Source organism: Scyliorhinus torazame, chromosome 22, assembly GCF_047496885.1.
Source record: "Scyliorhinus torazame isolate Kashiwa2021f chromosome 22, sScyTor2.1, whole genome shotgun sequence".
Lineage (NCBI taxonomy): Eukaryota > Metazoa > Chordata > Chondrichthyes > Carcharhiniformes > Scyliorhinidae > Scyliorhinus > Scyliorhinus torazame.
The window spans coordinates 107,842,813-107,868,064 of record NC_092728.1 but is presented as its reverse complement, the minus strand read 5'-3'; the positions used below and the strand labels follow the sequence as shown (position 1 = coordinate 107,868,064).

At 51.6% G+C, this 25,252-nt stretch overlaps 1 protein-coding gene across 6 annotated transcripts in view; it reads left to right on the top strand.

Annotated features, from left to right (window-relative positions):
• inpp5e (inositol polyphosphate-5-phosphatase E) overlaps positions 1-25,252 on the top strand; it is a 61,573-nt gene that overhangs the window by 22,156 nt on the left and 14,165 nt on the right. For 5 of the 6 annotated variants that reach the window (XM_072488881.1, XM_072488883.1, XM_072488884.1 and 2 more), the window contains 6 exons: positions 5,125-6,168; positions 8,075-8,198; positions 12,733-12,827; positions 13,466-13,590; positions 13,697-13,816; positions 23,276-23,383. In XM_072488881.1, the coding sequence (XP_072344982.1) occupies positions 5,345-6,168; positions 8,075-8,198; positions 12,733-12,827; positions 13,466-13,590; positions 13,697-13,816; positions 23,276-23,383 (1,396 nt within the window). In that variant the 5' untranslated portion in view covers positions 5,125-5,344. The remainder of the gene's footprint in view (positions 1-5,124; positions 6,169-8,074; positions 8,199-12,732; positions 12,828-13,465; positions 13,591-13,696; positions 13,817-23,275; positions 23,384-25,252) is intronic. The other variant, XM_072488887.1, reaches the window with a different exon arrangement.

Here is a 25,252-nt window from a genome sequence, read left to right as displayed (position 1 = left end):
TTACCGCCTTAAGGATAGAGAAGAGGTCCTGAGATGGGCTAAAAAGGTGCGGAGTAGCAGATGGGAGAATGCAGTGGTACGGGTATACCAGGATTGGAGTGCGGAGGTGGCGAGAAGGAGGGCGAGCTTCAACCGAGCCAAAGAGGTGTTGCATAAAAGGAAGGTGAAGTTCGGGATGCTGCAGCCGGCAAGACTATGGGTCACGTATCAGGAGAGACACCATTATTTCGAGACGGCGGAGGAAGCATGGACCTTCATCAAAGAAGAGAAATTGGATCGGAACTGAGGGACTGATGCTGCAGGAAATGTTATTGTTAATGTTATGGTTGAAGTTAATTGAGAAGTAAATTGGGAAGGGGGGAGACATTGGGGAAATGTGGGCGCCGGTGAGGGGGGAAAGACGGGACATAGTTGGAGAATGGGGAAGGGGAGGGGGAGGGGAAAGGGAGCTGCGCCATAAGAGGCGGGTCAGGTAAAGGGATGCTCCCGCGCCAGAAAAAATAAGGCGGGAAGACAGGCGCAAGGCGGATGGGAGTTCCCCACACGGGGGGGTCGAAGAGTGAGCAGGAGTAGCCGGGGTCAGTTGAAGTCAGCTGACTTACGGAAGTAATATGGGGGGAGCAATCATGCTAGAAAGCGATCTAGCGGGGAGGGGTGGGGGGGGGACAACTAGGTTGCTGCTGCGGAAATCCAAAAGGAAATGGCTAAAGAGTGGGTGGGCGGGGATGGTGTGCGACGCTGGGGGAGCGAGCGGGAGCGCGGAGGCGGGATATGGGACTGGCCTAGAGAAGGTAATGGCTAGTCGACATGGGAGGGGGGCAGGTAGCCCCCTAGTGAGGCTGATCACGTGGAACGTGAGAGGCCTGAACGGACCGATAAAAAGGGCCCGAGTGCTCGCGCATTTGAAAGGACTAAGGGCAGACGTGGTTATGCTCCAAGAGACGCACCTAAAGGTGGCGGACCAAGTTAGTCTAAGGAAAGGATGGGTGGGACAGGTGTTCCACTCAGGACTGGACGCAAAGAATAGAGGGGTGGCCATTTTGGTGGGGAAACGGGTAGCATTTGAAGCAAAGAACATCGTAGCAGATAGCGGAGGTAGATATGTAATGGCGAGTGGCAGGCTGGAGGGAATGGAGGTCGTGTTGGTTAATGTGTATGCCCCAAACTGGGACGATGCGGGATTTATGAGACGGATGCTGGGGCGTATATCGGACCTGGAGGTAGGAAACTTGATTTTAGGAGGGGACTTTAATACAGTGCTGGACCCGGGGCTAGATAGATCCAGCTCAAGGACCGGAAGAAGGCCGGCAGCGGCCAAGGTACTTAAGGGGTTTATGGACCAAATGGGGGGAGTGGATCCATGGCGATTTCTTAGACCTAGGGCTAGGGAGTTTTCCTTCTTCTCCCATGTCCATAAAGTGTACTCCCGGATAGATTTTTTTGTTTTGGGAAGGTCGTTGATCTCTAGGGTGGAAGAAGCTGAGTACTTAGCCATAGCGTTTTCGGATCATGCCCCACATTGGGTGGACCTGGAATTAGGAGAGGAAAGGGAGCAGAGAACACTCTGGCGATTAGATGTGGGACTGATGGCGGATGAGGGAGTGTGTGCAAGAGTGCGGGGGTGTATTGAGAGATACCTGGAGGTCAATGACGACGGCGAGGTCCCTGTGGGAGTGGTATGGGAAGCACTAAAAGCGGTGGTCAGAGGAGAGCTGATCTCCATTGGGGCCCACAAAAGGAAAACAGAGGCCAAGGAAAGGGAAAGATTACTGGGGGAGATTTTAAGGGTGGATAGGGAATTTGCAGAGACCCCGGAGGAGGAATTGTACAGGGAGAGGAGACGACTCCAGACGGAATTTGACCTTCTGACCACCAGAAAGGCGGAGGTACTGTGGAGGAAGGCACAGGGGAGGAGGTATGAATATGGGGAAAAGGCTAGTCGCCTGTTGGCTCATCAATTGCAAAAGAGGGCAGCAGCGAGGGTGATAGGAGGAATTAGAGACGAAAGGGGAGACACGGTGCGAAGGGCAGGAAAGATAAATGAGGTGTTCAAGACCTTCTATGAGGAACTGTATAGGTCTCAACCCCCAGAGGGAGAGGAGGGGATGCGGCAGTTCCTGGACCAATTGAGGTTCCCGAAAGTGGAGGAGCAGGAGGTGGCAGGCCTGGGGGCACCGATTGGGGTGGACGAGGTTATTAAGGGACTGGGAAGCAGGGAAGGCCCCAGGACCAGACGGGTTCCCGGTGGAGTATTACAGAAAATATGTGGACTTGTTGGCCCCGTTGATGGTGAGGACGTTCAATGAGTCCAGGAAAGGGGGGACTCTACCCCCGACGATGTCGGAGGCGACGATATCGTTAATTTTGAAGAGGGATAAAGATCCGTTGCAGTGCGGGTCCTATAGACCCATTTCATTATTGAACGTGGACGCCAAATTGTTGGCAAAGGTACTGGCATCGAGGATGGAGGACTGTGTCCCGGGGTGGTGCACGAAGACCAGACAGGGTTCGTAAAAGGGAGACAACTGAATGTTAACGTGCGACGACTATTAGGGGTGATAATGATGCCCCCAGTGGAGGGGGAGGCAGAGATAGTGGCGGCAATGGACGCAGAGAAGGCATTTGATAGGGTGGAGTGGGAGTATTTATGGGAAGTGTTAAGGAGGTTTGGGTTTGGGAACGGGTTTATTAGCTGGGTTAGACTTCTTTATGGGGCTCCAACGGCAAGCGTAGTTACAGGTCGACATAGATCGGAGTATTTCCGACTATATAGGGGAACAAGACAGGGATGCCCGCTGTCTCCATTGTTGTTCGCGTTGGCAATTGAACCTCTGGCCATGGCGTTGAGAGACTCCAGGAAATGGAGAGGGGTGATTAGAGGGGGAGAAGAACACCGAGTCTCGTTATACGCGGATGACCTATTGTTATACGTGTCGGACCCAGCGGGGGGGATGTTAGAGGTTATGCGAATTTTGAGGGGGTTCGGGGATTTCTCGGGGTATAGGCTAAACATGGGGAAGAGTGAATTATTTGTGATACATCCAGGGGACCAGAGTAGAGAGATAGAAGGCTTGCCTCTAAGGAAAGTGGAAAGAAACTTCCGATACCTGGGGATTCAGATCGCTAGGAGCTGGGGAACCTTGCACAGACTTAATCTGACACGGTTGGTAGAACAAATGGAGGAGGATTTCAAGAGGTGGGACATGCAGCCTCTATCGCTGGCGGGCAGGGTGCAAGCAATTAAGATGATGGTCCTCCCGAGGTTCTTATTTGTATTTCAATGTCTCCCGATACTAATCACCAAGACCTTTTTCAATAAAATAGACAGGAGCATCACGAGCTTCGTGTGGGCAGGGAAAGTTCCGAGAGTAAGGAGGGGGTTCCTTCAGCGTAGTAGGGACAGAGGAGGATTGGCACTACCGAACTTGGGCGATTACTATTGGGCCGCCAATGTGGCAATGATACGTAAATGGATGATGGAGGGTGAGGGAGCGGCGTGGAAAAGACTGGAGAGAAAGTCTTGTAAAGGGACGAGTTTAGAGGCGCTGGTGACGGCGCCGCTACCGATCTCACCTAAAAAGTTTACCACGAACCCGGTGGTGGCGGCAACATTGAATATCTGGGGACAGTGGAGGCGACAGAGAGGGGTGCGGGGAGCCCTGGTGGGGTCCCCAATCAGGAACAACCATAGGTTTGCCCCAGGAAGAATGGATGGAGGATTTCAGAGCTGGTACCAGTTGGGAATTAGGAGGGTGGGAGATTTATTTATAGATGGGACTTTTGCGAGCTTGAGAGCATTGGAGGAAAAGTATAAGTTGCCCCGGGGAAATTTCTTGAGATATATGCAGGTGAGGGCGTTTACTAGACAACAGGTGAGGGAATTTCCGTTGCTCCCGACACAGAGGATACAGGACAGGGTGCTTTCAGGGGTGTGGGTCGGAGAGGGCAAGGTGTCAGAGATTTACCGAGAGATGAGGGAAGAGGGAGAGGAGTCGGTGGGCGAACTAAAAGGAAAGTGGGAAGAAGAACTAGGGGAGGAGATAGAGGAGGGTATGTGGGTTGATGCCCTAAGCAGGGTAAATTCCTCTACCTCATGCGCCAGGCTTAGACTGATTCAATTTAAGGTGCTACATAGAGCACACATAACAGGGGCAAGATTGAGCAGGTTCTTTGGAGTGGATGACAAATGTGGGAAGTGTGGCGGGAGCCCGGCAAACCACGCACATATGTTTTGGGCGTGCCCGGCACTGGAAGGGTATTGGAGGGGAGTGACGGGAGTGATTTCGCGGGTGGTGAAGGCCCGGGTCAAACCAGGCTGGGGGTTAGCTCTATTTGGAGTTGCGGAAGAGCCGGGAGTGCAGGAGGCGAAAGAGGCTGACGTTGTGGCCTTTGCGTCCCTAGTAGCCCGGCGCAGGATCCTACTCATGTGGAAGGAGGCGAAACCCCCTGGACTGGAGGCCTGGGTAAATGATATGGCGGGGTTCATTAAACTGGAGCAGATAAAGTTTGCCCTGAGAGGATCGGCTCAAGGGTTCACCAGGCGGTGGCAGCCATTTCTCGACTACCTAGGGGAACGTTAGAGGGAAGACAGATGACCAGCAGCAGCAACCCAGGGGGAGGGGGGGGGGGGGGGGGTTAGTTTAGTTTAGGTCAAAGATAAAGGGGTTTTGTTACTTGTGTATTAAAAATTTCTGTATTGTTATTGTTGCGTTTGCTTTGTAAGAGGGGAAAAATTGTTGTTTGGGAAAAAAATTTCAATAAAACATATTTTTTTAAAAAAAGCAGTGTTGAACTATAGTCAAGCAGTTCCCAGCATGCTTCTAAGTTGGCAACTCATTAATTTCCCTTCCACACTAAATGAACATTTCTCCAGCTGCTGTTGTGGGATTTTACCTTGTGTCATTAGTCCAGGCCTCTGAATGACTTGTGCATAACATAACCATTATGCTATCTTAGCCCATTGTCCTGGGAATTGCTCAATCCATTCACTGAGGTGTTGACCATAGCCCAATGGTAGCGCCAATGCCCAATCAGGAAGACGCCTGTTTTTTAAGGATCACATGTTTGAATTTAATGCTGTGTATTCCAGGTTTTCTCCTTCATATTTCTGATGGTTTGTTGCAGGTACTGCCTTATGGCCTCTCTAATGGAGCTTTGGGGCATCAATCAGGGCCTATTCCGCTTCTTTATGCTACTGGTCCCATCTGTCTATCTATGCGAAAGTGAAAGGATGAGGCAGTCTGCTCGGTGGGTCACTGGAGATGAGAACTGGACGCTTTTAAGGGTTTCTTCAGACCGTGACAGTAGTTAAAGACGTTTAGCTCATCACCTAACGTGGCCAAGAATGAGTGATCAGACCAACCTGCCAGCCCGCGATGCATGGAACCAGGCTGCTGGCATGGGCGCCAGACAGCAGAGAGGCCACAAGGATGGTCAAGGCCAATCAAGGAACCAAGAGGAGTCCACACTGTTTCCCAGCGACACTTGGAAATGCCCCCCTGAGGAGTTGGGCCATGGAATCCAAGGACTGGAGCCGGCATTGTTGCCAAGACCACCGGCAAGACCCAAGACATCCCGGCAGGGCAAGCTGCAGCGCCTGCACTCGGTGCAAAGCAGAGTGTCTGGTCGCAGAGTGAAGGGCAGAAACAGTGAGGACAGCTCGTCGGAGCCCGTCGACACTGACTCATCCTGCGGTTCCCTGTACGGCGGTGACCTCTCAGGCTCCCCCATGCAGTGTCTCCAGGGCCGGTCTGTGGTGGCTCTCCAGAAGCCCCTGTCCAGCAGCAGTAGCAGCAGCAGCTTGCGAGAGTGCGACACCAGCGAATCCGCCGGCAGCACGACAGAATATCGCAACGGCACTACCCGCCCAGACTCCCAGCCCAGGAGTGACGGCCCTGATGTTAAAACAGTGCCCTCAGCCAATCGCAAGCTTCCTCCTGTGCTGCCCAGCAAGCCCCTCCCTCCAATGATCATTAACCTGGACTCTCAGATCCTAAGGACTAGTAATCGGATCGACCCAAATTTTGTGGATTACATTCAGAGGGCGGATTCAAGCCAGAAAAGGGATCTCAACCTGTCCCATGGATTTGAAGACAACCGATCATCATTCTCCATGAGTTCTTCGAGTAGTGTCCTGTTTCCTGTGCGTTCGGAGGATCTTCGGAATAGGTACGAAAATGACTGAGAGTTAATGTGCTTAATCCTCTTAGCTGTAAACTGTCTGCAAGATCCAGTGTGTCAGCTTTAGCTCAGTGAGGGGCTGTCTCTCGCCTCTAAATCAGAAACTAGATTCAAATGCCACACAATGCAGTTCTAGGGCCCTGCCTCCTGGACCTGCTATCCTTTTTTTATACATTTAGAGCACCCAATTGTTTTTCCCAATTAAGGGGGTAATTTAACGTGACCAATCCACCTACCCTGCACATCTTTGGGTTGTGGGGGTGAAACCCAAACAGACACGGGGAGAATGTGCAAACTCCACACGGACAGTGACCCAGAGCCGGGATCGAACCCAGGTCCTCAGCGTCGTGAGGCAGCAGTGCTAACCACACTCCGATTTCCTCCCATCGTCCAAAGATGTGCAGGTTAGGTGGATTGGCCGTGTTAAATTGTCCCTTAATCTGCAAGATGTACAGATTAGATGGGGTTACGGAGATAGGGTAGGCGAGTGGGCCTCGGAAGGCGAGTGGGCCTCGGAAGGGGAGTGGGCCTCAGTAGGGGAGTGGGACTCGGATGGGGAGTGGACCTTAGTAGGGGAGTGGGCCTCAGTAGGGGCGTAGGCCTCGGAAGGGGAGTGGGCCTCGGAAGGGGAGTGGGCCTCGGAAGGGGAGTGGGCCTCGGAAGGGGAGTGGGCCTCGGAAGGGGAGTGGGCCTCGGAAGGGGAGTGGGCCTCGGAAGGGGAGTGGGCCTCGGAAGGGGAGTGGGCCTCGGAAGGGGAGTGGGCCTCGGAAGGGGAGTGGGCCTCGGAAGGGGCGTGGGTCTCGGAAGGGGCGAGGGCCTCGGAAGGGGAGTGGGCCTCGGAAGGGGAGTGGGCCTCGGAAGGGGAGTGGGCCTCGGAAGGGGAGTGGGCCTCGGAAGGGGAGTGGGCCTCGGAAGGGGAGTGGGCCTCGGAAGGGGAGTGGGCCTCGGAAGGGGAGTGGGACTCGGATGGGGAGTGGGCCTCGGAAGGGGAGTGGGCCTCGGAAGGGGCGTGGGCCTCGGAAGGGGCGTGGGTCTCGGAAGGGGCGTGGGTCTCGGAAGGGGCGAGGGCCTCGGAAGGGGCGTGGGCCTCGGAAGGGGCGTGGGCCTCGGAAGGGGAGTGGGCCTCGGAAGGGGAGTGGGCCTCGGTAGGGGAGTGGGACTCGGATGGGGAGTGGGCCTCAGTAGGGGAGTGGGCCTCAGTAGGGGCGTAGGCCTCGGAAGGGGAGTGGGCCTCGGAAGGGTGCTCTTTCAAAGGATCGGTACAGACTTGATGGGTCGAATGGCCTCCTCCGACAAGAATTCTGTGGTATGCGAGGTGACTGCCCATTCTTTGATTCCATTCCTACAGTGAGATGTTTAAAATGGGTGGTTACTCTCACTCTGCAGGACACTCAGCTTAAGTTGGATGTGACTGCATGATGCTTTTTTTTTTGATAAATTTAGAGTTCACAATTATTTTTTCCAATTAAGGGGCAATTTAGCGCGGCCAATCTGCCTACCCTGCACATCTTTGGGTTGTGGGGGTGAGACCCACGCAGACACGGGGAGAATGTACAAATTCCACACAGACAGTGACCCGGGGCCGGGATTGAATCCAGGTCTTCAGCGCCGTAGGCAGCAGTGCTAACCACTGCACCACCGTGCCGCCCTGCATGATGCTAAATGTAGATTTTATATTTTCCCAGCTGCAGAATGAGAGGACGATTGAGGGAAGTAAGGAGCTGTATTTATTGGGCTGATGGGACACGGGTGTGCGAGGGCCATTAAAGGAGGAGGGGTGTGTAGACTAGAGTTACAGGAGCTGAGGGGAGCAGGAGAACTGAAATAGTGAGACAAAAGCTGCTGCAATCATGGTGCCATGCCTGGACTTTGATACGTATCTGTGACTCTACAGGAGTTATCTGGAGGGGAGTCTCTTAGCCAGTGGAGCTCTATTGGGAGCCAGTGAATTGGATCGTTATTTCCCAGACCGGAGAGTCCGAGTATTTATCACCACCTGGAACATGCAAGGCCAGAGGGTGAGTAAGAGCTGAGACCTTCCAGGAATAGGTATCTTCACCTGGACGTGTTGCCATAACACAAAACAGTGATAAGACTGGTCACTGAGCTGCGTGGAGGTGTGGGTTGTGTCGTGAAGTCGCTCTGTCCTCACCAGTATCACACCCATCAAGGTGGGGAGTCGCTGAGCTGTATGGATAACATCACCACCCTGGTCTGAACTCGAGTCTGTGCTGGTCTCGCGTGTGGCTGAGCTTGTGCTTGGCTCCCCGGAGTCTGGGATTAGTCACGCAGCTAACATTCCGGAGTCTGGGATTAGTAATTTAGCTAACTTTCCGGAGTCTGGGATTAGTGACACAGCTAACGTTCCGGAGTCTGGGATTAGTCACGCAGCTAACATTCCGGAGTCTGGGATTAGTAATTTAGTTAACTTTCCAGAGTCCGGGATTAGTAACACAGCTAACTTTCAGGAGTCTGGGATTAGTCACGCAGCTAACTTTCCGGAGTCTGGGATTAGTGACACTGCTAACTTTCCGGAGTCTGGGATTAGTAACACAGTTAACTTTCCGGAGTCTGGGATTAGTCACGCAGCTAACTTTCCGGAGTCTGGGATTAGTGACACAGCTAACGTCCGTAGTCTGGGATTAGTAATTTAGCTAACTTTCCAGAGTCTGGGTTTAGTGACACAGCTAACATTCCGGAGTCTGGGATTAGTAATTTAGCTAACATTCCAGAGCCTGGGATTAGTGACACAGCTAACTTTCCGGAGTCTGGGATTAGTCACGCAGCTAACTTTCCGGAGTCTGGGATTAGTCACGCAGCTCACGTTCCGGACTCTGGGATTAGTGACACAGCTAAATTTCCGGAGTCTGGGATTAGTGACACAGCTAACGTCCGGAGTCTGGGATTAGTGACACAGCTAAATTTCCGGAGTCTGGGATTAGTGACACAGCTAACGTCCGGAGTCTGGGATTAGTCACGCAGCTAACTTTCCGGAGTCTGGGATTAGTCACGCAGCTAACGTTCCGGAGTCTGGGATTAGTCACACAGCTAACTTTCCGGAGTCTGGGATTAATCACGCAGCTAACTTTCCGGAGTCTGGGATTAGTGACAGAGCTAACGTTCCGGAGTCTGGGATTAGTAATTTAGCTAACTTTCCAGAGTCTGGGATTAGTGACACAGCTAACGTTCCAGAGTCTGGGATTAGTCACACAGCTAACTTTCCGGAATCTGGGATTAGTCACGCGGCTAACTTTCCGGAGTCTGGGATTAGTGACACAGCTAACTTTCCGGAGTCTGGGATTAGTCACGCAGCTAACATTCCGGAGTCTGGGACTAGTGACAGAGCTAACATTCCGGAGTCTGGGATTAGTAATTTAGCTAACTTTCCAGAGTCTGGGATTAGTCACACAGCTAACTTTCCGGAGTCTGGGATTTGTGACAGAGCTAACGTTCCAGAGTCTGGGATTAGTCACGCAGCTAACTTTCCGGAGTCTGGGATTAGTGACACAGCTAACTTTCCGGAGTCTGGGATTAGTCACACAGCTAATTTTCCGGAGTCTGGGATTAGACACGCAGCTAACTTTCCGGAGTCTGGGATTAGTCACACAGCTAATTTTCCAGAGTCTGGATTAGTCACAAAGCTGACTTTCCGGAGTCTGGGATTAGTGACACAGCTAACTTTCCGGAGTCTGGGATTAGTGACACAGCTAACTTTCCGGAGTTTGGGATTAGTAACACAGCTAACGTTCCAGAGTCTGGGATTAGTGACACAGCTAACTTTCCGGAATCTGGGATTAGTCATGCAGCTAACATTCCGGAGTCTGGGATTAGTGACACAGCTAACTTTCCGGAGTCTGGGATTAGTGACACAGCTAACTTTCCGGAATCTGGGATTAGTCACGCAGCTAACTTTCCGGTCTCTGCGATTAGTGACACAGCTAACTTTCCGGAGTCTGGAATTAGTCACGCAGCTAACTTTCCGGAGTCTGGGATTAGTGACACAGCAAACTTTCCGGAGTCTGGGATTAGTCACGCAGCTAACTTTCCGGAGTCTGGGATTAGTGACACTGCTAACTTTCCGGAGTCTGGGTTTAGTAATTTAGCTAACTTTCCGGAGTCTGGGATTAGTGACACAGCTAACGTTCCAGAGTCTGGGATTAGTCACAAAGCTGACTTTCCGGAGTCTGGGATTAGTCACGCAGCTAACGTTCCGGAGTCTGGGATTAGTGACAGCTAACTTTCCGGAGTCTGGGATTAGTCACGCAGCTAACGTTCCGGAGTCTGGGATTAGTGACACAGCTAACTTTCCGGAGTCTGGGATTAGTAATTTAGCTAACTTTTCGGAGTCTGGGATTAGTGACACAGCTAACTTTCCGGAGTCTGGGATTAGTCACGCAGCTAACTTTCCGGAGTCTGGGATTAGTAATTTAGCTAACTTTCCGGAGTCTGGGATTAGTGACACAGCTAACTTTCCGGAGTCTGAGATTAGTCACACAGCTAACTTTCCTGAGTCTGGGATTAGTCACGCAGCTAACTTTCCGGAGTCTGGGATTAGTGACACAGCTAACGTCCAGAGTCTGGGATTAGTCACACAGCTAACCTTCCGGAGTCTGGGATTAGTCACGCAGCTAACTTTCCGGAGTCTGGGATTAGTGACACAGCTAACTTTCCGGAGTCTGGGATTAGTAATTTAGCTAACTTTCCGGAGTCTGAGATTAGTCACACAGCTAACTTTCCTGAGTCTGGGATTAGTCACGCAGCTAACTTTCCGGAGTCTGGGATTAGTGACACAGCTAACGTCCAGAGTCTGGGATTAGTCACACAGCTAACCTTCCGGAGTCTGGGATTAGTCACGCAGCTAACTTTCCGGAGTCTGGGATTAGTGACACAGCTAACTTTCCGGAGTCTGGGATTAGTAATTTAGCTAACTTTCCGGAGTCTGGGATTAGTGACACAGCTAACTTTCCGGAGTCTGGGATTAGTCACACAGCTAACTTTCCAGAGTCTGGGATTAGTCACGCAGCTAACTTTTCAGAGTCTGGGATTAGTGACACAGCTAACGTTCCGGAGTCTGGGATTAGTAATTTCGCTAACTTTCCAGATCTGGGATTAGTCACACAGCTGACTTTCCGGAGTCTGGGATTAGTCACACGGCTAACTTTCCGGAGTCTGGGATTAGTCATTTAGCTAACTTTCCGGAGTCTGGGATTAGTGACACAGCTAACGTCCGGAGTCTGGGATTAGTCACGCAGCTAACTTTCCGGAGTCTGGGATTAGTCACGCAGCTAACTTTCCGGAGTCTGGGATTAATCACGCAGCTAACTTTCCGGAGTCTGGGATTAGTGACAGAGCTAACGTTCCGGAGTCTGGGATTAGTAACACAGCTACCTTTCCGGAGTCTGCGATTAGTGACGCAGCTAACGTTCCGGAGTCTGGGATTAGTCACGCAGCTAACTTTCCGGAGTCTGGGATTAGTCACGCAGCTAACGTTCCGGAGTCTGGGATTAGTAACACAGCTACCTTTCCGGAGTCTGCGATTAGTGACACAGCTAACGTTCCGGAGTCTGGGATTAGTCACGCAGCTAACTTTCCGGAGTCTGGGATTAGTCACGCAGCTAACTTTCCGGAGTCTGGGATTAGTCACGCAGCTAACTTTCCGGAGTCTGGGATTAGTCACGCAGCTAACTTTCCGGAGTCTGGGATTAGTCACGCAGCTAACTTTCCGGAGTCTGGGATTAGTGACACAGCTAACGTTCCGGAGTCTGGGATTAGTCACGCAGCTAACTTTCCGGAGTCTGGGATTAGTGACAGAGCTAACTTTCCGGAGTCTGGGATTAGTCACGCAGCTAACTTTCCGGAGTCTGGGATTAGTGACACAGCTAACGTTCCGGAGTCTGGGATTAGTCACGCAGCTAACTTTCCGGAGTCTGGGATTAGTGATACAGCTAACGTTCCGGAGTCTGGGATTAGTGACAGAGCTAACTTTCCGGAGTCTGGGATTAGTGACACAGCTAACGTTCCGGAGTCTGGGATTAGTGACACAGCTAACGTTCCGGAGTCTGGGATTAGTGACACAGCTAACGTTCCGGAGTCTGGGATTAGTGACACAGCTAACGTTCCGGAGTCTGGGATTAGTGACACAGCTAACGTTCCGGAGTCTGGGATTAGTAACCTTCCTGCTGCTGAGTGGTCGCCATTGAGCCCTGCCTTACACCCTGAATCCAAATGGAAGCATGGGTGTGTGGACATTACATGAGAAAGTACATCAACAAGTATTTAATTGGCTGTGAAGCACTTTAGGACATTTCATGAAGCGCGTTATAGAAATGCAAGTTATTGCCTACTCCTGCTTCAACCGAGATTCACTAACTCGGTTCACATGGCCTGAGTGGAATCTGGGATTTTCTCCGTGTGTATTTCTTCACCAGCTCATCATGAGAGACATGTCAGCATTGAGCCTGTGCAAGGTTATCTCAATGGTTTGATCTGATCAGATTTTGCTTCAAAAGTCAGCTTGTTGTAACCGGTTCTGCATCTACTCTCCCACTACAGCTCCCGGATAAACTGGATGACCTCCTCCTGCCCTGTGACTCTCAATACATCCAGGACTTGTATGTCATTGGTACTCAGGAAGGAATCCCAGACAGGTAACAGGACCCCCATATCAGAAATAAACCTAATATCTGGCTGCTTCTTATTTCTTCCCTTTCACCCACAAACCCTCCCTTCCTTCCCAGTGTGCACTCTTTGGGGCTCTTAGTTTTCCAACCAAGTATGCATCCTTCATCTGTGATAGCAGACAATGTGACAGTGACCGATGATTGCCTGCACTCACACACAGATAGAAAATATCCTATGGCCACTAATTAGAAGAGGTGGGGATTCGGTTTTCTTTCTATCTCACTCCCTCTGTATTTTCTTCCTCCCACAATCTGCTGATCACCCACGTACACAGCATCAGTCACTGGATAGGGTCAACAACCGTACCCCTTCCCACAGCCCTGATCAAAACAGCCCGGCTCCAGCCATGGGGGCAGTGATTGCCTGGACCCGTCTCTCCCCCCACAGCCGGGTGGCCAGGACTAGCGGTTTGAACAGATTTCCGGGGGTGGGATCAAACTCAATTGGCCCCGGGGGGTGGAGGGGCATTCCTTCTCAGTGGTTTGCCTCACTGAGCAGCAAGCGGATTGCTCTCCCAGCTGGCTTCCAGCTTTCTTGTCTTTCAGCTGCTGTGTTCCAGGGCCGCACCCGGAATGACCTGCCATTGTGCTTTGTGTTTGTGCAGGAGAGAGTGGGAGATCCGGCTGCAGGAGACCCTCGGGCCTCACTTTGTGTTGATGTATTCCGCAGCACACGGAGTCCTGCAGCTCTCTCTGTTCATCAGGAGAGACCTCATCTGGTTCTGCTCAGGTGGGTTGCTGTGGCATCACAGGCCAGTCCCAGTAGCTGGCCAATGAGTGGCGATTGTTGGCTCTGCGGGTTTACTGAATCTGCCTTGTGTCCCTCCCTCCCTCAGAGGTGGAACAGGCGACGGTGACAACTCGTATCGTGTCCCAAATCAAGACCAAGGGAGCTGTAGGGATCTCGTTCACGTTTTTTGGGACATCCTTCCTCTTCATTTCTTCGCATTTTACCTGTAAGTTTTCCACGCTCATTTTCTCATGATTGTGAACTCCGGCTGCGGGTTAGCCTCATCAGAGGGTTAGCCTCCAACAGAGAGATAGCGAGAAGAGTGAGGTGGCACAAGGCTTGCATTTAAAAGAATGCTTTTCTAAAGAGGGCCAGAGGCTGAGGTAGATCTTTGAGTCAGAGGTTGATGGCTCCTCTTCACAGTCTAACTTGAAAGACTGACTTGCATTTATATAGCACGTGGTATAATATCCCAGGCAATTAAACACTTTTTGAAGTGCACTCACTGTTGTAATGCAGGGAATGCTGCAACAGATAGTGCACGGCAAGATCCCACAAACTGCGGTGACCATCTGTTTCGGTGAGGTCATTGAGAAAATGGTTCCAGGGATGAAGAATTTCAGTCATTTGGAGAGATCGGACTCTTTTTCTTGAGGAGGAGGGGGAGAGGAGGTTTGATAAAGAAGTTCAACATCACCAGGGAACTGGGCAGAGTAGATGGGGAGAAACGATTGGTGGAAGGATGCAGAACAAGAAGCAACAGATATCGTGTAACTGGCAAGAGAATCAATGGCGCCATGCAGAAAACCTTTCTCACCCAACGAGTGGTTAGAATCTGGAATGCGCTGCCTCAGTGCGTGATGGAGTCAGATTCAATCAAGGCCACAGGCAGCAATTGGATTATTATTTGAAACGGCAAACCATGCCGGGCGATGGGGAGCTGGGAGTGGATTGGCACACGGTAAATTGCTCCTTCGCACAGCCAGCACAGACATGCACGGCCAAATGCCTCATTCTGCACAGTGACCATTTCTTCAGTCACAGATCAATATTGACCAAGAACGTTGGCAGGATTCCCCTCACAGCTTTTTGCAATAATGGCCATGTCATAATTTACATCCAACTGAGAGCAGCTGGGGCCTCAGTTTTACACTTCATCTGAAGTATAGTCCTCCTGACAGTGCGGCACTCCCTCAGTACTGACCTTCTGACTGTGCGGCACTCCCTCAGTACTGACCCTCTGACAGTGCAGCACTCCCCCAGTACTGACCCTCTGACAGTGCAGCACTCCCTCTGTACTGGCCCTCTGACAGTACAGCACTCCCCCAGTACTGACCCTCTGACAGTGCAGCACTCCCCCAGTACTGACCCTCTGACAGTGCAGCACTCCCTCTGTACTGGCCCTCTGACAGTACAGCACTCCCTCGGTACTGACCTCTGACAGTGCAGCACTCCCTCAGTACTAACCCTCTGACAGTGCGGCACTCCCTCAGTACTGACCCTCTGACAGTGCGGCACTCCCTCAGTACTGACCCTCCGACAGTGCGGCACTCCCTCAGTACTGACCCTCCGACAGTGCGGCACTCCCTCAGTACTGACCCTCCGACAGTGCGGCACTCCCTTAGTACTGACCCTCTGACAGTGCGGCATTCCCTCAGTACTGACTCTGACAGTGCAGCACTCCCTCAGTACTGATCCTCTGACAGTGCAGCACTCCCTCAGTACTGAACCTCTGACAGTGCAGCACTCCCTTAGTACTGACCCTCTGACAGTGCGGCATTCCCTCAGTACTGACTCTGACAGTGCAGCACTCCCTCAGTACTGACTCTGACAGTGCGGCACTCCCTCAGTACTGACCCTCTGACAGTGCGGCACTCCCTCAGTACTGACCCTCTGACAGTGCGGCACTCCCTCAGTACTGACCCTCTGACAGTGCGGCACTCAATCAGTACTGACCCTCTGACAGTGCAGCACTCCCTCAGTATGACCAAAGAACAAACAAAGAACAAAGAAATGTACAGCACAGGAACAGGCCCTTCGGCCCTCCAAGCCCGTGCCGACCATGCTGCCCGACTAAACTACAATCTTCTACACTTCCTGGGTCCGTATCCTTCTATTCCCATCCTATTCATATATTTGTCAAGATGCCCCTTAAATGTCCCTATCGTCCCTGCTTCCACTACCTCCTCCGGTAGCGAGTTCCAGGCACCCACTACCCTCTGCGTAAAAAACTTGCCTCGTACATCTACTCTAAACCTTGCCCCTCTCACCTTAAACCTATGCCCCCTAGTAATTGACCCCTCTACCCTGGGGAAAAGCCTCTGACTATCCACTCTGTCTATGCCCCTCATTATTTTGTAGACCTCTATCAGGTCTCCCCTCAACCTCCTTCGTTCCAGTGAGAACAAACCGAGTTTATTCAATCGCTCCTCATAGCTTATGCCCTCCATACCAGGCAACATTCTGGTAAATCTCTTCTGCACCCTCTCTAAAGCCTCCACATCCTTCTGGTAGTGTGGCGACCAGAATTGAACACTATACTCCAAGTGTGGCCTAACTAAGGTTCTATACAGCTGCAACATGACTTGCCAATTCTTATACTCAATGCCCCGGCCAATGAAGGCAAGCATGCTGTATGCCTTCTTGACTACCTTCTCCACCTGTGTTGCCCCTTTCAATGACCTGTGGACCTGTACTCCTAGATCTCTTTGACTTTCAATACTCTTGAGGGTTCTACCATTCACTGTATATTCCCTACCTGCATGAGCCCTTCCAAAATGCATTACCTCACATTTGTCCGGATTAAACTCCATCTGCCATCTCTCCGCCCAAGTCTCCAGACAATCTAAATCCTGCTGTATCCTCAGACAGTCCTCATCGCTATCCGTAATTCCACCAACCTTTGTGTCGTCTGCAAACTTACTAATCAGACCAGTTACATTTTCCTCCAAATCATTTATATATACTACAAAGAGCAAAGGTCCCAGCACTGATCCCTGTGGAACACCACTGGTCACAGCCCTCCAATTAGAAAAGCATCCCTCCATTGCTACTCTCTGCCTTCTATGGCCTAGCCAGTTCTGTATCCACCTTGCCAGCTCACCCCTGATCCCGTGTGACTTCACCTTTTGTACCAGTCTACCATGAGGGACCTTGTCAAAGGCCTTACTGAAGTCCATATAGACAACATCTACTGCCCTACCTGCATCAATCATCTTAGTGACCTCCTCGAAAAACTCTATCAAGTTAGTGAGACACGACCTCCCCTTCACAAAACCGTGCTGCCTCTCACTAATACGTCCATTTGCTTCCAAATGGGAGTAGATCCTGTCTCGAAGAATTCTCTCCAGTAATTTCCCTACCACTGAAGTAAGGCTCACCGGCCTGTAGTTCCCGGGATTATCCTTGCTACCCTTCTTAAACAGAGGAACAACATTGGCTATTCTCCAGTCCTCCGGGACATCCCCTGAAGACAGTGAGGATCCAAAGATTTCTGTCAAGGCCTCAGCAATTTCCTCTCCAGCCTCCTTCAGTATTCTGGGTAGATCCCATCAGGCCCTGGAGACTTATCTACCTTAATATTTTTTAAGACACCCAACACCTCGTCTTTTTGGATCACAATGTGACCCATGCTATCTACACCCCCTTCTCCAGACTCAACATCTACCAATTCCTTCTCTTTGGTGAATACTGATGCAAAGTATTCATTTAGTACCTCGCCCATTTCCTCTGGCTCCATACATAGATTCCCTTGCCTATCCTTCAGTGGGCCAACCCTTTCCCTGGCTACCCTCTTGCTTTTTATGTACGTGTAAAAAGCCTTGGGATTTTCCTTAACCCTATTTGCCAATGACTTTTCGTGACCCCTTCTAGCCCTCCTGACTCCTTGCTTAAGTTCCTTCCTACTTTCCTTATATGCCACACAGGCTTCGTCTGTTCCCAGCCTTTTAGCCCTGACAAATGCCTCCTTTTTCTTTTTGACGAGGCCTACAATATCACTCGTCATCCAAGGTTCCCGAAAATTGCCGTATTTATCTTTTTTCCTCACAGGAACATGCCGGTCCTGTATTCCTTTCAACTGACACTTGAAAGCCTCCCACATGTCAGATGTTGATTTGCCCTCAAACATCCGCCCCCAATCTATGTTCTTCAGTTCCCGCCTAATATTGTTATAATTAGCCTTCCCCCAATTTAGCACATTCATCCTCGGACCACTCTTATCCTTGTCCACCAGTACTTTAAAACTTACTGAATTGTGGTCACTGTTACCGAAATGCTCCCCTACTGAAACATCTACCACCTGGCCGGGCTCATTCCCCAATACCAGGTCCAGTACCGCCCCTTCCCTAGTTGGACTGTTTACATATTGTTTTAAGAAGCCCTCCTGGATGCTCCTTACAAACTCCGCCCCGTCTAAGCCCCTGGCACTAAGTGAATCCCAGTCAATATTGGGGAAGTTGAAGTCTCCCATCACCACAACCCTGTTGTTTTTACTCTTTTCCAAAATCTGTCTACCTATCTGCTCCTCTATCTCCCGCTGGCTGTTGGGAGGCCTGTAGTATACCCCCAACATTGTGACTGCACCCTTCTTATTCCTGATCTCTACCCATATAGCCTCACTGCCCTCTGAGGTGTCCTCTCGCAGTATAGCTGTGATATTCTCCCGAACAAGTAGCGCAACTCCGCCTCCCCTTTTACATCCCCCTCTATCCCGCCTGAAACATCTAAATCCTGGAACGTTTAGCTGCCAATCCTGCCCTTCCCTCAACCAGGTCTCTGTAATGGCAACAACATCATAGTTCCAAGTACTAATCCAAGCTCTAAGTTCATCTGCCTTACCCGTAATGCTCCTTGCATTAAAACATATGCACTTCAGGCCACCAGACCCGCTGTGTTCAGCAATTTCTCCCCGTCTGCTCTGCCTCAGAGCCACACTGTCCCTATTCCCTAGTTCTCCCTCAATGCTCTCACCTTCTGACCTATTGCTCGCGTGCCCACCCCCCTGCCATACTAGTTTAAACGCTCCCGTGTGACACTAGCAAACCTCGCGGCCAGGATATTTATGCCTCTCCGGTTTAGATGCAACCCGTCCTTCTTATACAGGTCACACCTGCCCCGGAAGAGCTCCCAGTGGTCCAGATAACGGAAACCCTCCCTCCTACACCAGCTGTTTAGCCACGTGTTTATCTGCTCTATCTTCCTATTTCTAGCCTCACTGGCACGTGGCACAGGGAGTAATCCCGAGATTACAACCCTCGAGGTCCTGTCTTTTAGCTTTCTGCCTAGCTCCCTGAACTCCTGCTGCAGGATCTCATGCCCCTTCCTGCCTATGTCGTTAGTACCAATATGTACAACGACCTCTGCCTGTTTGCCCTCCCCCTTCAGGATTCCCTCTACCCGTTCGGAGACATCCTGGACCCTGGCACCAGGGAGGCAACATACCATCCTGGAGTCTCTTTCACGTCCACAGAAGCGCCTATCTGTGCCCCTGACTATAGAGTCCCCTATTACTATTACTCTTCTGCGCTTTGACCCTCCCTTCTGAACATCAGAGCCAGCCGTGGTGCCACTGCTCTGGCTGCTGCTGTTTTCCCCTGATAGGCTATCCCCCCCGACAGTATCCAAAGGGGTATATCTGTTCGAGAGGGGGACAACCACAGGGGATTCCTGCACTGACTGCCTGCCCTTTCTGGTGGTCACCCATTTCTCTGCCTGCACCTTGGGTGTGACCACATTTACATAACTGCGATCTATGACGCTTTCCGCCACCTGCATGCTCCTAAGTGCATCCAATTGCTGCTCCAACCGAACCATGCGGTCTGTGAGGAGCTCCAGTTGGGTGCACTTTCTGCAGATGAAGCCATCCGGGACGCTGGAAGCCTCCCGGACCTGCCACATCTCACAGTCAGAGCACAGCACCCCTCTAACTGACATTGCGTCAATTAATAAAATTAAAATTTGTCTTTTTTTAAATACTTTTTTTTAAATTTCAAAGTTACTGTCAACTATCTGTTTCCTAGCACTAGATTTTGAATAGAAATGCGATAGCTAACTATAATACTCTCCGATCTCTGGCTTAGATATCCTCTAAATTATAATTAAGTTATTATGTTTAATTAGTTACCAAATACTCAATTTTTTTTAAATTTAGGTTAGAATCCCAACCAGCCACTCTGGCCACAGCTTTTCTGTGATGTCACTTCAGTTTCCCCCCGACACACACAATTTGAAAAAAGGTATAAAAGTAAAAATAAGTAAAAATCACTTACTTACCTTCTTACCTTCTGAGTGTCTTAGATGTTCTCAGGTTCTCTCGCTGACAGAGACTGCTCCTCCACCTCCGAACCTTGACCTGCACAATGCTAATAATATAATAATAATATAATATGGCACTTACCTCACACCAATGGGTCTTATTATTAGGTTAGAGGAGGAGGGCGTGTGGGAGACACTACACGTGTAGTGTCTCGGGTTTCCTCTCCACCAGAATTTATTGGTTTGGGGGGGGGGGGACTTCCCAGAGGTCCACGGGTCGAACTTCCGGTTCCCGCCTTATATAAAAACAAATAAAACAGAAAAGAAGAACAGACACGGGACCAGGCAAGGCTTTTTAAATTCACTACTCACCTCCAAGAAGGCCCCTGCACACCGCTGCCGCCGAAATCCAAAGGGCTGCTCCTGTAAAGGCAAGGCTTTTTAAAGTAAGTACTCACCTCCCAGAAGGCACCTGCGTACCGCTGCCGCCGAAATCCAAAGGACCCTCCGACAGTGCAGCACTCCGTCAGTACTGACCCTCTGACAGTGCAGCACTCCCTCAGTACTGACCCTCTGACAGTGCAGCACTCCCTGAGTACTGACCCTCTGACAGTGCGGCACTCCCTCAGTACTGACCCTCCGACAGTGCGGCATTCCCTCAGTACTGACTCTGACAGTGCAGCACTCCCTCAGTACTGACCCTCTGACAGTTCGGCACTCCCTCAGTACTGACCCTCTGACAGTGCGGCACTCAATCAGTACTGACCCTCTGATGTGCAGCACTGCCTCAGTATGACCCTCTGACAGTGCAGCACTCCGTCAGTACTGACCCTCTGACAGTGCAGCACTCCCTCAGTACTGACCCTCTGACAGTGCGGCACTCTCTCAGTACTGACACTCTGACAGTGCAGCACTCCCTCAGTACTGACCCTCTGACAGTGCGGCACTCCCTCAGTACTGACACTCTGACAGTGCAGCACTCCCTCGGTACTGACCCTCTGACAGTGCGGCACTCCCTCAGTACTGACCCTGTGTCAGTGCGGCACTCCCTCAGTACTGACCCTCTGACAGTGCAGCGCTCTCTCAGTACTGACCCTCTGACAGTGTGGCACTCCCTCAGTACTGACCCTCTGACTGTGCAGCACTCCCTCAGTACTGACCCTCTGACTGTGCAGCACTCCCTCAGTACAGACCCTCTGAAACAGTGCGGCACTCCCTCAGTACTGACCCTGTGTCAATGCAGCTCTCCCTCAGTACTGACCCTCTGACAGTGCGGCACTCCCTCAGTACTGACCCTCTGACAGTGCGCCACTCCCTCAGTACTGACCCTCTGACAGTGCGGCACTCCCTCAGTACTGACACTCTGACAGTGCAGCACTCCCTCGGTACTGACCCTCTGACAGTGCGGCACTCCCTCAGTACTGACCCTGTGTCAGTGCGGCACTCCCTCAGTACTGACCCTCTGACAGTGCAGCGCTCTCTCAGTACTGACCCTCTGACAGTGTGGCACTCCCTCAGTACTGACCCTCTGACTGTGCAGCACTCCCTCAGTACTGACCCTGTGTTAGTGCAGCACTCCCTCAGTACTGACCCTCTGAAACAGTGCGGCACTCCCTCAGTACTGACCCTCCGACAGTGCGGCACTCCCTCAGTACTGACCCTCTGAAACAGTGCGGCACTCCCTCAGTACTGACCCTGTGTTAGTGCAGCACTCCCTCAGTACTGACCCTCTGACAGTGCAGCGCTCTCTCAGTACTGACCCTGTGTTAGTGCAGCACTCCCTCAGTACTGACCCTCTGACAGTGCAGCACACCCTCAGTACTGACCCTGTGTTAGTGCAGCTCTCCCTCAGTACTGACCCTCTGACAGTGCGGCACTCCCTCAGTACTGACCCTCCGACAGTGCGGCACTCCCTCAGTACTGACCCTGTGTCAGTGCAGCTCTCCCTCAGTACTGACCCTCTGACAGTGCGCCACTCCCTCAGTACTGACCCTCTGACAGTACAGCACTCCCTCGGTACTGACCTCTGACAGTGCGCCACTCCCTCAGTACTGACCCTCTGACAGTGCAGCACTCCCTCTGTACTGGCCCTCTGACAGTACAGCACTCCCTCGGTACTGACCTCTGACAGTGCAGCACTCCCTCAGTACTGACCCTCCGACAGTGCGGCACTCCCTCAGTACTGACCCTCTGACAGTGCGGCACTCCCTCAGTACTGACCCTCTGACAGTGCGCCACTCCCTCAGTACTGACCCTCTGACAGTACAGCACTCCCTCGGTACTGACCTCTGACAGTGCGCCACTCCCTCAGTACTGACCCTCTGACAGTGCAGCACTCCCTCAGTACTGACCCTCTGACAGTGCAGCACTCCCTCTGTACTGGCCCTCTGACAGTACAGCACTCCCTCGGTACTGACCTCTGACAGTGCGGCACTCCCTCAGTACTGACCCTCTGACAGTGCGGCACTCCCTCAGTACTGACCCTCTGACAGTGCGCCACTCCCTCAGTACTGACCCTCTGACAGTACAGCACTCCCTCGGTACTGACCTCTGACAGTGCGCCACTCCCTCAGTACTGACCCTCTGACAGTGCAGCACTCCCTCTGTACTGGCCCTCTGACAGTACAGCACTCCCTCGGTACTGACCTCTGACAGTGCAGCACTCCCTCAGTACTGACCCTCCGACAGTGCGGCACTCCCTCAGTACTGACCCTCTGACAGTGCGGCACTCCCTCAGTACTGACCCTCTGACAGTGCGCCACTCCCTCAGTACTGACCCTCTGACAGTACAGCACTCCCTCGGTACTGACCTCTGACAGTGCGCCACTCCCTCAGTACTGACCCTCTGACAGTGCAGCACTCCCTCAGTACTGACCCTCTGACAGTGCAGCACTCCCTCTGTACTGGCCCTCTGACAGTACAGCACTCCCTCGGTACTGACCTCTGACAGTGCGGCACTCCCTCAGTACTGACCCTCTGACAGTGCGGCACTCCCTCAGTACTGACCCTCTGACAGTGCGGCACTCCCTCAGTACTGACCCTCTGACAGTGCGGCACTCCCTCAGTACTGACCCTCTGACAGTGTGGCACTCCCTCAGTACTGACCCTCTGACAGTGCAGCACTCCCTCAGTACTGACCCTCTGACAGTGCAGCACTCCCTCAGTCCTGACCCACGTAGAGAATGTCCTCAAATCTCTGGAGTGGGACTCAAACCCACAACATTTTGATTGTGGGGCTGAGTCGAGAGGACTTCACACCGAGCTATAGAGGACACCGAAAAAAATAGTGATGCCATGTGCACTTTTTCAAAATCCTTCATGCGTTAGGAACGTCTGTGACAGTGTGTGTGGGGAGGGTGTGTTTGCGGTGTCGGAACGGTTATGTGGAATAAGCAGGTCTCACTTTGAACTTTCTCTCTCTCTCGTTCAGCTGGACAAGGCAAGGTTTATGAGCGGATGCTGGACTACAATAAAACAATAGAAGCCCTGGGACTGCCACGGGTTGTCCCTGATACCAACATCTACAGATCTGACCCCTGTGAGTACCCGTGCACAGTTTCTGCTGCCTGAGCTTCGAATTGTAGAGAATGTACAGAACTCAGCCCAGCCAGTCCACACACACGTGTTCATGTTCCACACTGGCCTCTTCTCATCCTAATTCATCTCACGCCTTCGCCATATCCTTTCATTTCATTTTCCATCCTGTGTCGATCCAGCTTCCAAACTTCTAAAATAAACGTCTCACCCACATTCTCACCACTCTGGTTAAAAACTCTCTCCTGATTTCCCGATTGGATTTATTTATTAATATATATTTTTTTAAGGGCAATTTAGCGTGGCCAATCCACCTAGCCTGCACATCTTTGGGTTGTGGGGGCGAAACCCACGCAAACACGGGAAGAATGTGCAAACTCCACAAGAACAGCGACCCAGAGCCGGGACCGAACCTGGGACCTCGGCGCCGTGAGGCAGCAGTGCTAACCACTGCGCCACCGTGCTGCCCACCCGATTGGATTTATTTGTGATTATTGTAATACCAAAGTCCTGGTCTGCCCCACCAATGGAACCATCTCTGTCTACCCCTTCAAACATCTGCATAATGAAAATCCCCCTCCCGCCCCCCCCCCCCCCCAAACGACCCAAGCTCCCTGCCTGTTCAGTCTTTCCTGAGGGTGTAACCTCTCCAGTCTGTTAAAACCCTCGTTAATAGATGTTGGGCCGAGTGTTTTGGGCTCACTAAGGATATGTAAACATGAAATGTGCTCCGGAGCATGTGTCTCCCTTTCCAATTCTAACTCTGTCTGTGTCCTACCCAGCTCCCTATTTATAATCGGAGGTCAGAGAGAGGACTGGATTCAGGTAGCTATGTAGCACCCTTCGCAGAGTAAAACATCTTATGTGCTTCACAGGAACACAAATCAGATCAAATTTCACCCAGAGCGACTTAAGGGAGATATTAGTACAGGTGACCAAAAGCTGGATCAAAGAGATGTTTTAAGGAGCATTTGAAAGGAGAGGGGCGGAGAGGTTTAATAATAATCTTTATTGTCACAAGTAGGCTTATATTAACACTGCAGTGAAATTACTGTTCGGGTACACAGAGGGAGAATTCAGAATGTCCAATTCACCTAACAGCACGTCTTTAGGGATGTGTGGGAGGAAACCGGAGCACCCGGAGGAAACCCATGCAGACACGGGAAGAACGTGCAGACTCCGCACAGTGACCCAAGCGGGAATCGAACCTGGGACCCTGGAGCTATGAAGCAACAGTGCTAACCACTGTGCTACTGTGTCGGGCTCGGGCCGCCGGAGGCACAGGCATCAATAGTGCAACAATTAAAATTGGGGTTGCACAAGGGGCCAGAATTCGAGGAGCGCAGAGATGTGGTCGGGTTGAAGAGATTCCATTGGAAAGATTGTGTGTGTGTGTGTATGGATGGGGCTCCAAGTGCTGCCTCCTGTGATTGTTGGATAGCTGCTGATCGTTGAGAGGTGCTTTTGTGAGCAGGGTCTCTGACCCACAAACACATTGCGGATCCCCCCACTTCCTGTATAAACTCAGACATGAAGAATAGGATCGTCAACAGAGTCACACAGCCCAGAAACGGCTCTTCGGCCCATCGGGTCTACAATGACAATAACTACCCCTAACCCCATTTACCAGCACTTGCCCCATATCCTTGAATGTGATGGTGTCAAGTGCTCATGCAAATACTTTTTAAACGTTGAGTTATCCAGCCTCCACCACCTTCCCAGGCCGCGCATTCCAGACTCTCACCACCCTCTGAGAGAAATACAATTCTCAAATCCCCTCAGAACCTCCTGCCCCTCACCCTCAAACTATCCCCCTCGTGATGGACCCTCAACCAAGGGGAACAGCTGCTTCCTATTTCCCCTGTCCAATCCC